This window comes from Procambarus clarkii, chromosome 43 (assembly GCF_040958095.1).
Source record: "Procambarus clarkii isolate CNS0578487 chromosome 43, FALCON_Pclarkii_2.0, whole genome shotgun sequence".
Classification (NCBI taxonomy): Eukaryota; Metazoa; Arthropoda; class Malacostraca; order Decapoda; family Cambaridae; genus Procambarus; species Procambarus clarkii.
In genome coordinates this window covers 29436079-29450632 of record NC_091192.1, presented here as the reverse complement: position 1 = coordinate 29450632, position 14554 = coordinate 29436079, and the positions used below count along the sequence as shown (strand labels likewise).

Here is a 14554-nt window from a genome sequence, read left to right as displayed (position 1 = left end):
TATTGACGATAATGTGAAATGTGGAATTCAGGAACTATTTGAGTCTAACCGGGACGCTAAGCCCCGGAAGCTCCTCTAGGTAACCTCAAGGTAACCCACGAGTTCCGTTTATAGAAAAACCAAATTCTCCAAAGAAAATTATTTCAGCATATATATTTTTTATATTTTAAACCAGCGATTTATAATACAATATAGTTATGATTTGAGTATATTGTCAAGTTATAACATAACTTGACTATAAACCTACAAACTTTAAAGTTAAAGTTGGTGAGTGTTGTCTGGTGGGAAGTAGAGGTGTTGTCAGCCAGCCCATCCTACTGTTTGGTAGTACTTATAGTAACGATGAGGACCATATATATATATACCGACGTACAACGAAATTAGAAAGTAGAAAACTGAACTACTGAGTTGGACAAACTGGGAAAACTATTTTTTTTACTTGTGTTGCTTTGACAAACTAACCTAACCTTCCTAGGCCTGATACACGATATATGAGGCCTAATATAGTACATATGTGTGCTATATTAGGCCTAGGAATATTTAAGTTTGTATTTTAACTTCATATATTTTAAAAGAATTCCTTACTAGTCAGTATACTACTATCTAAGAGCTAAGTATGTACGAATTCGTGACTACTGACGATCGTCACAATAGATACACGATATCTGAGGCGTAATGTAGTTGTCAGCTGGGAGGTGGGTGTTGTCAGCTGGGAGGTGGAGGTGGGTGTTGTCAGCTGGCAGGTGGAGGTGGGTGTTGTCAGCTGGGAGGTGCAGGTGGGTGTTGTCAGCTGGGAGGTGCAGGTGGGTGTTGTCAGCTGGGAGGTGGAGGTGGGTGTTGTCAGCTGGGAGGTGGAGGTGGGTGTTGTCAGCTGGGAGGTGCAGGTGGGTGTTGTCAGCTGGGAGGTACAGGTGGGTGTTGTCAGCTGGGAGGTGCAGGTGGGTGTTGTCAGCTGGGAGGTGCAGGTGGGTGTTGTCAGCTGGGAGGTGCAGGTGGGTGTTGTCAGCTGGGAGGTGGAGGTGGGTGTTGTCAGCTGGGAGGTGCAGGTGGGTGTTGTCAGCTGGGAGGTGCAGGTGGGTGTTGTCAGCTGGGAGGTGGAGGTGGGTGTTGTCAGCTGGCAGGTGAAGGTGGGTGTTGTCAGCTGGGAGGTGCAGGTGGGTGTTGTCAGCTGGCAGGTGGAGGTGGGTGTTGTCAGCTGGCAGGTGGAGGTGGGTGTTGTCAGCTGGGAGGTGGAGGTGGGTGTTGTCAGCTGGCAGGTGGAGGTGGGTGTTGTCAGCTGGCAGGTGGAGGTGGGTGTTGTCAGCTGGGAGGTGGAGGTGGGTGTTGTCAGCTGGCAGGTGGAGGTGGGTGTTGTCAGCTGGCAGGTGGAGGTGGGTGTTGTCAGCTGGAAGGTGGAGGTGGGTGTTGTCAGCTGGCAGGTGGAGGTGGGTGTTGTCAGCTGGGAGGTGGAGGTGGGTGTTGTCAGCTGGCAGGTGGAGGTGGGTGTTGTCAGCTGGGAGGTGGAGGTGGGTGTTGTCAGCTGGCAGGTGGAGGTGGGTGTTGTCAGCTGGCAGGTGGAGGTGGGTGTTGTCAGCTGGCAGGTGGAGGTGGGTGTTGTCAGCTGGCAGGTGGAGGTGGGTGTTGTCAGCTGGGAGGTGGAGGTGGGTGTTGTCAGCTGGGAGGTGCAGGTGGGTGTTGTCAGCTGGGAGGTGGAGGTGGGTGTTGTCAGCTGGGAGGTACAGGTGGGTGTTGTCAGCTGGCAGGTGGAGGTGGGTGTTGTCAGCTGGGAGGTGGAGGTGGGTGTTGTCAGCTGGCAGGTGGAGGTGGGTGTTGTCAGCTGGGAGGTGCAGGTGGGTGTTGTCAGCTGGGAGGTGGAGGTGGGTGTTGTCAGCTGGGAGGTGAAGGTGGGTGTTGTCAGCTGGCAGGTGGAGGTGGGTGTTGTCAGCTGGGAGGTGGAGGTGGGTGTTGTCAGCTGGGAGGTGCAGGTGGGTGTTGTCAGCTGGGAGGTGGAGGTGGGTGTTGTCAGCTGGGAGGTACAGGTGGGTGTTGTCAGCTGGGAGGTGGAGGTGGGTGTTGTCAGCTGGGAGGTGGAGGTGGGTGTTGTCAGCTGGGAGGTGGAGGTGGGTGTTGTCAGCTGGGAGGTGGAGGTGGGTGTTGTCAGCTGGGAGGTGGAGGTGGGTGTTGTCAGCTGGGAGGTGGAGGTGGGTGTTGTCAGCTGGGAGGTGGAGGTGGGTGTTGTCAGCTGGCAGGTGGAGGTGGGTGTTGTCAGCTGGGAGGTGGAGGTGGGTGTTGTCAGCTGGGAGGTGGAGGTGGGTGTTGTCAGCTGGCAGGTGGAGGTGGGTGTTGTCAGCTGGGAGGTGGAGGTGGGTGTTGTCAGCTGGCAGGTGGAGGTGGGTGTTGTCAGCTGGGAGGTGGAGGTGGGTGTTGTCAGCTGGGAGGTGGAGGTGGGTGTTGTCAGCTGGCAGGTGGAGGTGGGTGTTGTCAGCTGGCAGGTGGAGGTGGGTGTTGTCAGCTGGGAGGTGCAGGTGGGTGTTGTCAGCTGGGAGGTGGAGGTGGGTGTTGTCAGCTGGGAGGTGCAGGTGGGTGTTGTCAGCTGGCAGGTGGAGGTGGGTGTTGTCAGCTGGGAGGTGCAGGTGGGTGTTGTCAGCTGGCAGGTGGAGGTGGGTATTGTCAGCTGGGAGACCTCAGGGGGGGGGTTCTAATGAGCGGACCCGGAGAGAGAGTGAGGCTGAGAGAACGACCCCGTTATAACTAGGAGAACATTTTCCGAAGTGAACATAACGATCGGGATAACAAAAAGCATAACAGTCCGCACCACAAAACACCACCAGTCTCCGTGGTGTAGTGGTAAGACACTCGCCTGGCGTTCCGCGAGCGCTTTTGTCCTGGGTTCGTATCCTGGCCGGGGAGGATTTACTGGGCACAAATCCTTAACTGTAGCCTCTGTTTAACTCAACAGTAAAATGAGTACTTGGTTGTAACAACGATTCTTCGCGGCGGGGATCGTGTTCCAGGGACCTGCCCGAAACGCTACGCGTACTAGTGGCTGTACAAGAATGTAACAACTCTTGTATATATCTCAAAAAAAAAAAAAGATTGTTGTCACTGAAGAACGTATCAAGATAGACCGATAAGGGTGATTGGTTTACCGATACATCTTACTAACTACCCATTGTCTTGGGTCCTGCAACTGGCCTGTCGAAAACTCAATGAGTTTTTTTTTTAATTTGGAAATAATATTTTGTTTATGTGGATAAGCTTGTATTGAGATGTTGTTGTTTAAGTTTCAGCTACTAGGAACAAAAAGTTCCAAGTAGCACGGGCTATGGTGAGCCCGTAGTAGACTTACCTGGCCCAGGAGTGGGGCTGTAACTGGATATGAACGAACCTTGTATTGAGATGCAAGTTTGCCAATTTAAATGCTTAAGTGCATGGGGCGTTTTATTTTTTTAATCATGACAATACGACACATCAGTGTTTTTATATATATATATTCATATCATTCATGCTGGATACTTGGAGAGTCGAACCCACGACCTATATTTTGGCCAGCGGTGTTTATATATACCATTATACCACAACATTCACAAAGGGAAAAAAGAGACAGAGGTGGCTCCACTGTACCACCCAGCCTGCCTGTCATCCTTCCCCCTATAGGTCCAGGATTGATTAGGGAGGTCCAGGATTGATTAGGGAGGTCCAGGATTGATTAGGGAGGTCCAGGATTGATTAGGGAGGTCCAGGATTGATTAAGGAGGTCCAGGATTGATTAGGGAGGTCCAGGATTGATTAAGGAGGCCCAGGATTGATTAGGGATTTACGTGTCCACTTGCGAAACCTTTACAAGTGTCCTGAATCGTGGCCTCTTGGCATTCATTCATTCATTCATTCATTCATTCATTCATTCATTCATTCATTCATTCATTCATTTATTCATTCATTCATTCATTAAGCAGTTTACGAGCTCCGACGCACCACGAGGTTGCCCAGAACATCGACAACGACTTCGTTGCGTTACAAGCTCGTTAACGTCGAAGAAATACACACATCAAGCCGCCATGACTGAGAAAAGATCCACAGGTTTCGCAAGTGGACACGTACATGCTGGATAAATCTCGGCGCTTCCCACCACGATGCCGTGTTGTATTATATGTTGTTAACAACTTCGTAAAAAAAAAAAATAACTTCGTCGTGGTGATTGAGATTGTATCATCCCGGGTGAAATGGATGACACCCTTCTAGAGAATGAACAAATAAACCAACTTATTTGGGAGGTCCAGGATTGATTAGGGAGGCAATCCTCCCTAATCAATCCTGGACCTCCCTAATCAATCCTGGACCTCCCTAATCAATCCTGGACCTCCCTAATCAATCCTGGACCTCCCTAATCAATCCTGGACCTCCCTAATCAATCCTGGACCTCCCTAATCAATCCTGGACCTCCCTAATCAATCCTGGACCTCCCTAATTAATTTATATAACTTATATTTATTAATTTATATTTATTAATAATGTCTCAGAATATTAACTTGGCATCAGTGCTTAATGCTATATATATATATATATCACAGTTAACTTTAACCAGGTAGTTCGTTGACCACCACGCGCCGCGGGTCATCTTGAGGTTATCTTGAGATGATTTCGGGGCTTTTTAGTGTCCCCGCGGCCCGGTCCTCGACCAGGCCTCCACCCCCAGGAAGCAGCCCGTGACACCTGACTAACACCCAGGTACCTATTTTACTGCTAGGTAACAGGGGCATAGGGTGAAAGAAACTCTGCCCATTGTTTCTCGCCGGCGCCTGGGATCGAGCCCAGGACCACAGGATCACAAGTCCAGCGTGCTGTCCGCTCGGCCGACCGGGTCTGGAGGGTTTCCAGTACACATTCGATGGTAAATGGATCATCAGGCTGTTGGTTCTTGCGATGAGCACAGCAGCCACTCACCGACTGCTCAACTCGTCCTCTCAACTAATACACAGAATTAATGCGTCAATAAGGCAACGCATTACCAAACAATAAAGCAACGTACTATTGACGCTTTCTAGCTATTACCATCCATAGGCTAGAGATGTTACTTGGGTTGGTAAAGGTGTCTGGTTAGATAAAACTTTTTTTTTTTTTTACGGAATGGCCATTTGAGATAACAGGGTGGTGCGTGTAACGATAGTTGGTGGTGTTAAGGACTTTGTAGACGTTGTACGTGGACGTACTTAAGCTTTGTACATATATTAAAGCTTTGAATCTATTTAAGCTTTGTATCTATTAAAGCTAACATATAATACATTCATCATATAATGCTAATACATTCATTATATATTCAACTATTAAAGCTTTGTATCTATTAAATTAACCGTTAAAAGTAAACAGTTAAAAGTGAGTCGAAAGAGAGAGAGAGAGAGAGAGAGAGAGAGAGAGAGAGAGAGAGAGAGAGAGAGAGAGAGAGAGAGAGAGAGAGAGAGAGAGAGAGAGGGAGAGAGGGAGAGAGAGAGAGAGAGAGAGAGAGAGAGAGAGAGAGAGAGAGAGAGAGAGAGAGAACTATGCTTACAATGAGATAAATTCACAAGAAGAGAGAACAGCAGAAGGAAAAACAGGAAAATGAGATAAAGACTAATAAAACAAAGCGAATGCTATTAAACTGAGTTATGGGAACTGACTAAATAACTTTTGTCCTTATAGCGTTAAGCGTATTCTTGGCAGACATGTAAACTACTAATCATATTGTGCGGCGGCTGTGCTCAGCATGCAAGTGAGGGAGAGTGCACCTGCTCCATCACAACCTTCTCTACTACACAGTATACAAGAAGCAGACTCGTAGCCAGCCCCTGCAAAGAAAAGCAAATATTCGCATTAGACGTCAAACTAATTGGCTGAAAGTTCAAGATAAGTGATTAACTTCCCCCTCCTCCTTAGTGGGCCGGCCAGAGGCTTAGGGCCCGCGCAGGATTATCCCTGCAAAAAATAAAAAACTCCCCCTTTCTAAACAAATAAGAAATTGGTACCACATTGACAGCCTTCCATGTTGCTGGGATGGTTAGTATCATGGCAACTGGCAACTTACTGGCAGCAGCCAACATTAAATAAAAACTGGCTTGTGTTCAACATCCCCCCAAAAAACTAAATCTTAAATAGGCGTCAAACTAATTGATAGATAGTTCATGGGAAGTTTTTTATCCACTTTTTTTAAAATCTGTACCACATTGGCAAGCCTCCATGATGCAGGTTCTCGTTTCAACGTTAAATTATTTACTAATTTAAATCCAAGACAAGGTTGAAAAACTCAACTTTATTTTTGTCTGATCCCAGGAACTTGTTCAGCATCAATTTGTTTGTTCAATAATTACTTTTCTGGTAATCACTAATCAACAAGGGGTCTGTTTGAGTATTCAATTAGTGGTGTCATACTCCATTTGTTAGAAGATTAGGTGTGGAGCTATAACCTCTGAAAGGAAGAATTTAAAGTGTAGTATTAAAGCAGGAAATCAGACTAGGAACATAGCCATTAATGAAGCTGCAGAAGACAAGTACATGGCAAATACCACCTTTATCCACCACACTTATTCATATATTTATGTCTATCTTACGCTTGAAACAATCACCTGATCCCACGCCTGTTATCTTGTCTGGTAAGCTATTCCACAACTATTTTGTTACAAAACCAGTATTTACCCAGGCCTTTCCTTCGATTTATCCCATTTATAACCATTTTGCATGTTCTATTTTGTCTTGATATATTTAATACCTTTTTAATATCCCCCTCTTGTTAGGGCCATTTATTGTACACATCAATCACATCCCTCTTAACTCTTGCTGTTTCTTGAGAATGTAAATTAAGCATTTTCAATCTCTCTTCACGTGGAAGATTTCTGATTTTGGGGATAAACTTTGTCATCCTTCGCTGAACGCGTTCAAGTGAACTTATGTTCATCTTCTAATACGACGACCAAATATTGAACTGCATAATGCAAACGAGGCCTAACAAGAGGGAGATATGTTGACCAGACCACACACTAGAAGTTGAAGGGACGACGACGTTTCCGTCCGTCCTGGACCATTCTCAAGTCGAAGTATGTTGGTCTGGTCAACATACTTCAGAAACGTTATTGTGACTCAACGCCTGCAAGAGGGAGATATAGATATAGATATAGATATAGATAAAGGGAGATATAGCTGAAGAATAACACTAGGTGTTTTACTGTAATTAACGCATATAGAAATAAATCAAAGTGTCCTATTTGTTTTAATTCGAACATTTATATAAAAAAATCTTTACATTCCTACTAATCATGATACCCAATTCTTTTTCGCCATGAAACCTTACAGTTTCAGGACCATTCAGTTATTGTCTTGTAACTCTTATCATCGTTACATAGCCTAAGAACGTTACATTTGTCAGCATTAAACCGTATCTGTCAATCTTTCGATCATTTCAAAAACCTATCTGCATTGTCTTGAAGAGATTTTAAAGAACTTTTTTAGTGTCAGAGTGGTTGACAAATGGAATGCATTAGGCAGTGATGTGGTGGAGGCTGACTCCATACACAGTTTCAAGAGTAGATATGATAGAGCCCAGTAGGCTCAGGAACCTGTACACCTGTTGATTGACGGTTGAGAAGCGGGACCAAAGAGCCAGAGCTCAACCCCCGCAAGCACAAATAGGTGAGAACACATGCGCGCGCGCGCTCTAGGGCGCTGGTGGCTGAGTGGGCAGCACGCTGGATACGTAGTCCCGTGGTCCAAGGTTCGATTCCTGGCGCCGGCGGAAACAGATGGATAGAGTTTCTTTCACCCTGATGCCCCCTGTTACCTAGTGGTAAATAGGTACCTGAGAGTTAGACAGCTGTTAAGGGCTGCTTTCTGGGTGTGTGCGTGTGGAGAAAAAATAGTAGTTAGTAACAGTTGATTGACAGTTGAAAGGCGGCCCGAAAGAGCAGAGCTCAACAACCACAATCACAACAAGGTGCTTGCACATTTTCACAACTAGATGAATACACACACACACACACACACACACACACACACACACACACACACACACACACACACACACACACACACACACACACACACACACACACACACACGCACACGCGCGTGTACGTTAATTTTCCCAACGACCTGAGTCGCAAGTCCTGTTATTTTGACAAGCACACTAGTAGGCCTGGTCGACGACCGGGCCGCGGGGTCGCTGAGCCCCGGCATCGTCTCAAGGTATCCTCAAAGTATCCAACAGGTGGACAAGATTTGGTGTGTGTGTAGAATCATGTCCCTCTGTGTTGCTATTTTTGGTGCATGTTGTTGTTTCAGAGTTAGCTATTCAGAACGAAGTGTCCATGTAGCACGGGCTATGGTGAGCCCGAAAGCTATGGTGAGTTACGGTGCATGTCATTTTCTCCTCATGTCGGACCCTGACCTGCTATCACAAACAAAATATATATTTGGTAATCTTATCCGGGTATAATATGAAAAAAGGAAATATGCTCGATGGAACAAAGAAGAAAATGAGTTAATTTTATGAGTTATGAGCCAATTAATGCACAACTATATTCTACCCCACTTCAAGACTCCAATATAGAAGCATCAAGAGGAAGTATGGGCCAAATAGGCCCTTTGCAGTTACTTCCATTCTTCCCTCTCATATACATATATATATATATATATATATATATATATATATATATATATATATATATATATATATATATATATATATATATATATATATATACTTAAAATTTGGTTAATTACTGGACCAAAGTATATATATGCTGGTTGCCAGTCAGCTATTATGGCTACGTTAATAACCCTCGTGCTCTAAACAGGTATAAAACATGACACCAGACCAAATGAGTCCCACTTTCCTACTGAGTTTTGAGTTAGTAGTAGTTTCAGGTCCCTGTGCGTGCGTGTGCGTGTGCGTGTGTGTGTGTGTGTGTGTGTGTGTGTGTGCGTGCGTGCGTGCGTGTGTGTGTGTGTGTGTGTGTGTGTGTGTGTGCATTTGCAAGCCTGTATGGCCCTTGTGTGGGGCGCCTCGCTGCATGGTTGATACCTTGCTTCGCCGAATTTAGTATGACGGGAGCCCCGAGGAGGTGGAGTTTATGGGTGTGTGGTATATATGTCTTAGAGTCACCAGCAACCATCTGTGGTGCCACCACCAGCCTTGACTTGGTGCTTTCAAGCACGGTGGAGCCTGCACCAAGCCTTGTGGGTGCACGGTGATGTTCCTGCCACCAACATTGTCTGCTGGGAGAGAGAAAAACACACACATACACGCGCATTTGCCTAATAAGCAGAGTTTTTTCTGAAGAAATGTATGTTTCTACATTTTTTCTTGTGAATTGATAAAGCTTTGCATTACATTACATATGATTTTTTTTTAATTTGATTTAAAACTGACGTAGAAATATGGCCTAACCTAACCTAACCTAAACTGAACTAACCTAAAATGAAATAACATAACTAAGTCAGTAATTCATGTTCCTAATATAATATATTAATATTAATTCAAATAAAACAAATGGAAACAATTTTTTTAACCTAACGAAAATCACTCTGCTTATTAGGAAAATCGGGCCTTGCTTACTAGACCGAGTAATGTGTTCTGGCTAGTAGGTACCACACACACACACACACACACACACACACACACACACACACACACACACACACACACACACACACACACACACACACACACACACACACTTCACACATCACACACTTAATCATACATTCAAGGATCGATGCTGGGCTCAATTCTATTTCTAATATACGTTAATGACACGCTTCCAGGAGTAAGTTTGTTCACCTCATCCAAAACTGTTACACTATATCAACTCACCCAAATACGAGTATAAGTAAGACGAATAAGCTGTTTAATGTTAGTATTAGTAAGACTCTGTTTAGTGTTTTCAGGTTACAGTTGTGTGTGTAAACTAAAGTCTTTGAAAATGTAATAAGTTATTACGAAACGCGTGCAAGCGTCGCGTCAGACTAGAAATAAAAATGAATTTTGGAGAATTGATTTTTCAATTACCATCGACATCGAAAAGAAACATAAGAAATATTGAGAAAATTCATGTTAGAATTATTAATCTCACTTTTTCGGTCATATTTAACAACATATATATATATATATATATATATATATATATATATATATATATATATATATATATATATATATATATATATATATATATATATATATATAAATATATATATATATATAATAAAAGTGCCACTACTAAGAACACTTACGAGGGTTAATATATAATATAAAGCTTTAATATTGTGTCAGTGTTTCACTTCTTAATATTCCCTTAATGGTTTTTCTAATGGTCAATCTCAGTAATGGAGAACTAATGTACAAAAACATAGTCGTGGTCAGTCTTAAAAAAAAGTCCCATTATTGAAGGCTGGCCTTGTAAGGCTTAACTCACATCTCTGTCAGATAATCTTTGATCTATAATGTACCTAATTAAAGACTGATGTGGTAATTAGATAGATTTAACAGGTGTAATTATCATAATAGAGTAGAAGGGGTATAAGGTAGGTGTCGGGGGGGGGGGGGTAATAGCAACGTAATAGTGGTAACTTTCCTTGAGGTGGTTCCGAGGATCAGTGTCCCCCAAGGCCCGGTCTCTCACTTGGCATAAGTAGATTTTTTTTTTTAATCTTACCGACGGCTCTATAGCTCTCTCTCTCTCTCTCTTTCTCTCTCTCTCTCTCTCTCTCTCTCTCTCTCTCTCTCTCTCTCTCTCTCTCTCTCTCTCTCTCTCTCTCTCTCTCTCTCTTTCTCTCTCTCTCTCTCTCTCTCTTTCTCTCTCTTTCTCTCTCTCTCTCTCTCTCTCTCTCTCTCTCTCTCTCTCTCTCTCTCTCTCTCTCTCTCTCTCTCTCTCTCTCTCTCTCTCTCTCTCTCTCTATATATATATATATATATATATATATATATATATATATATATATATATATATATATATATTACAATTGCCAGTTTTATAATGTATATTTTCTGTTCTACGGAAATACCTTCTACCATTGCACAGTATGCACATGCACTATATACAATTACACAATATATACTCATACCATGTGCAATTATACAATATTATACATTTATACATTACTATTCAAATACAGAATTATACCTATAAACAATATGCAATTTTTAATATTAAACAATTATAAAATATTTCACAATGTTATACAATAAATTTTGTTGTAAATTTATACTATATTATACAATGGTGTTTAATTATACAATGCTATAAAGTTATGCAGTATTATACAATTCTTGCATTCCAACCCAATCGCAATAAAGGGGAAGTTTAACACACACATTAAGTAACCAAACGCGAGTTTCTCTTAATATTCAATTAACCTCACTGACCGGCGCAAGCAATTAATAATTTCTTGTAATTTCCTTTTTTGCGCATTAAGCACTTAATAATATATTAATTTTTGCTTATGCCCGGCACTCTGTGATGCCATATATAGCAGCATGGGGAACTCTGCCTCTTTGTCACTCCTCTCTCGGTCTTACAAATGTACTTAAGAATCAAAAAAATTTAGTGTCAATCAGTAATTGATGTGAGGTAAATCATTCAGAGAAAGTATATATAGGTTTAAAAAAAATAAAAAAAAATTGCTGTATGTGTGTTGTTTAAGATGTACTTAATTTACATAATGTATAATGTAAACGTATGGTTATAACGTATGGTTATGTTCACGTAGGTACACTATATTCTTTTAGTATATATATATATATATATATATATATATATATATATATATATATATATATATATATATATATATATATATATATATGCGAACAAGCCTGAATGGTCCCCAGGACTATATGCAACTGAAAACTCATTTGTGTTCCTCACGTGTGCCCCAAAGAATGGGGTGATTTGATAAAATACTATGCCCAAGATTACCATCAGAGTGCCGGCGGGCTGATGGACAAAATAGCCTCGGCTACCATGAGCTTTTGACCGGTCGTGATGGTCGAGTGGATTAAGGTATCCTGTACACACCAGTTGCATTGCTCCTGGCAGTATGGGTTCGAGTCACTTCTGGGGTGTGAGTTTTCATATATATATATATATATATATATATATATATATATATATATATATATATATATATATATATATATATATATGTGTGTGTGTGTGTGTGTGTGTGTGCAAAAATCTCAAAGATATACTTTCCCAGAAGAGGAGCAGTTATAGGGCGTAACAGCAAGTCACGACCTTCCCCCCTTCCCACTCTCTCCCCCTTCCCTTACACCCCATTCCACCCCCCCCCCCCCCATTTCTCCCCCCCTTCCCCCTCCCGAGACATGCTGCGAGTTCATGAACGCAAGGCGTACTACTGAGACGCAAGAAATACTGTGATGGACGCAAGCGGGTACTGAAATGACGCAAGGTGGCGAGGGACACAATATTCGTACACCAAGGACGCAAGGTGAACAGAAACGAGGCTACGACAGTCGTTGAGGAAACTGTTCGGGGCGCTGAAGCAATGGTCGGAGCGTCGATTAAATGGTCGGGGCGTCGATTAAATGGTCGGGGCGTCGATTAAATGGTCGGGGCGTCGATTAAATGGTACCTTTCATTTAAATGGTACCTGTGCACCCTTAAGTAGTGCACAGTCTCCATGAATAGTGCACAGTCTGTAAGGATAGTGCACAGTCTCCAAGGATAGTGCACAGTCTCCAGGAATAGTGCACAGTCTCCAGGGATAGTGCACATTCTGTAAGGATAGTGCACAGTCTCCAAGGATAGTGCACAGTCTCCAGGGATAGAGCACAGTCTCCAGGGATAGTTCACAGTCTCCAGGAATAGTGCACGGTTTCCAGGGATAGTGCAGTCTCCAGGGATAGTGCACAGTCTCCAGGGATAGTGCACAGTCTCCATGGATAGTGCACAGTCTTATCACTAATAGTACACATTCTCAACGGATGTGCTCCCAGTGCTCACGCATAATATCACCTATCCACTGTCACTACCCAGTTCCCATGGTCACTATACCCAGTTCCCACGGTCACTATACCCAGTTCCCACGGTCACTATACCCAGTTCCCACGGTCACTATACCCAGTTCCCACGGTCACTTCCCCCAGTTCCCACGGTCACTATACCCAGTTCCCACGGTCACTTCCCCCAGTTCCCACGGTCACTATACCCAGTTCCCACGGTCACTATACCCAGTTCCCACGGTCACTATACCCAGTTCCCACGGTCACTATACCCAGTTCCCACGGTCACTATACCCAGTTCCCACGGTCACTATACCCAGTTCCCACGGTCACTATACCCAGTTCCCACGGTCACTATACCCAGTACCCACGGTCACTATATCCAGTTCCCACGGTCACTATATCCAGTTCCCACGGTCACTATACCCAGTTCCCACGGTCACTATACCCAGTTCCCACGGTCACTATATCCAGTTCCCACGGTCACTATATCCAGTTCCCATGGTCACTATACCCAGTTCCCACGGTCACTATACCCAGTTCCCACGGTCACTATACCCAGTTCCCACGGTCACTATACCCAGTTCCCACGGTCACTATACCCAGTTCCCACGGTCACTATACCCAGTTCCCACGGTCACTATACCCAGTTCCCACGGTCACTATAACCAGTTCCCACGGTCACTATACCCAGTTCCCATGGTCACTATACCCAGTTCCCACGGTCACTATACCCAGTTCCCACGGTCACTATACCCAGTTCCCACGGTCACTATAACCAGTTCCCACGGTCACTATACCCAGTTCCCACGGTCACTATACCCAGTACCCATGGTCACTATCCAGTTCTCAACTGCCCTGTTTTCACCCGAGTGACCTTAAAGTGGCGTCGACGAGCCAGTCACGCCCAAGCCTGGCCTCTAAGCCACTTTTTGCGGCCCCGCGTTGGGTGATAATGTAATCCGTTTGGGCGCGGAACAAGCAACCCCCTTCGGGCTCACCATAGCCCGTGCTACTTGGAACTTTTTGTTCCAGGCAGCGAATCTTAGGCAACAACAACAGCAACCCCTTCGAATGTTGCTGTGGGAGCAAGGGTGTAGTTGTTTGGTGGTGGTTGGTAATGGAGTGTTTAGCCCCCCCAGTTTGACCCCCCCTTCTTCCAGCTCCCCAGCAGCCCCCTTCCCCCTTCTAGCACGCCCCCAGCGTCCCCCCCTCTCCCCCCTCCGATTCCCCCTTTTCGTCAGGATCGCGACGATATATTTAGATTTTGATGATGCGTTTATTTTGTCAGGCTTCTCCGTCAGCCTTTTCTTCAGCCTCTTCGTCAGTCTTCCTTCGTCAGTCTTCCTTCGTCAGTCTTCCTTCGTCAGCCTTCCTTCGTCAGTCTTCCTTCGTCAGCCTTCCTTCGTCAGCCTTCCTTCGTCAGCCTACCTTCGTCAGCCTTCCTTCGTCAGCCTACCTTCGTCAGCCTTCCTTCGTCAGCCTACCTTCGTCAGCCTTCCTTCGTCAGTCTTCCTTCGTCTGTCCTTCTTCGTCAGTCTTCGATATTGGGGTATCTGGAGCAGCGTGGGAAACAGGAAGAGCGAG

The 14554-nt window shown here is 44.4% G+C and overlaps 1 protein-coding gene across 1 annotated transcript; it reads left to right on the top strand.

Moving 5' to 3' along the window:
- Window positions 1-13006: 13006 nt before the first annotated feature.
- Window positions 13007-13843, top strand: LOC138349921 (uncharacterized). Its single transcript, XM_069299912.1, has one exon. It carries the CDS (start codon window positions 13007-13009, stop codon window positions 13841-13843), a length of 837 nt encoding a protein of 278 aa, XP_069156013.1.
- Window positions 13844-14554: the final 711 nt, after the last annotated feature.

Excerpts from the sequence above, each read along its gene's own strand:
- LOC138349921 (XM_069299912.1), top strand. The coding sequence starts at position 13,007 with ATGGTCACTATACCCAGTTCCCACGGTCACTATACCCAGTTCCCACGG.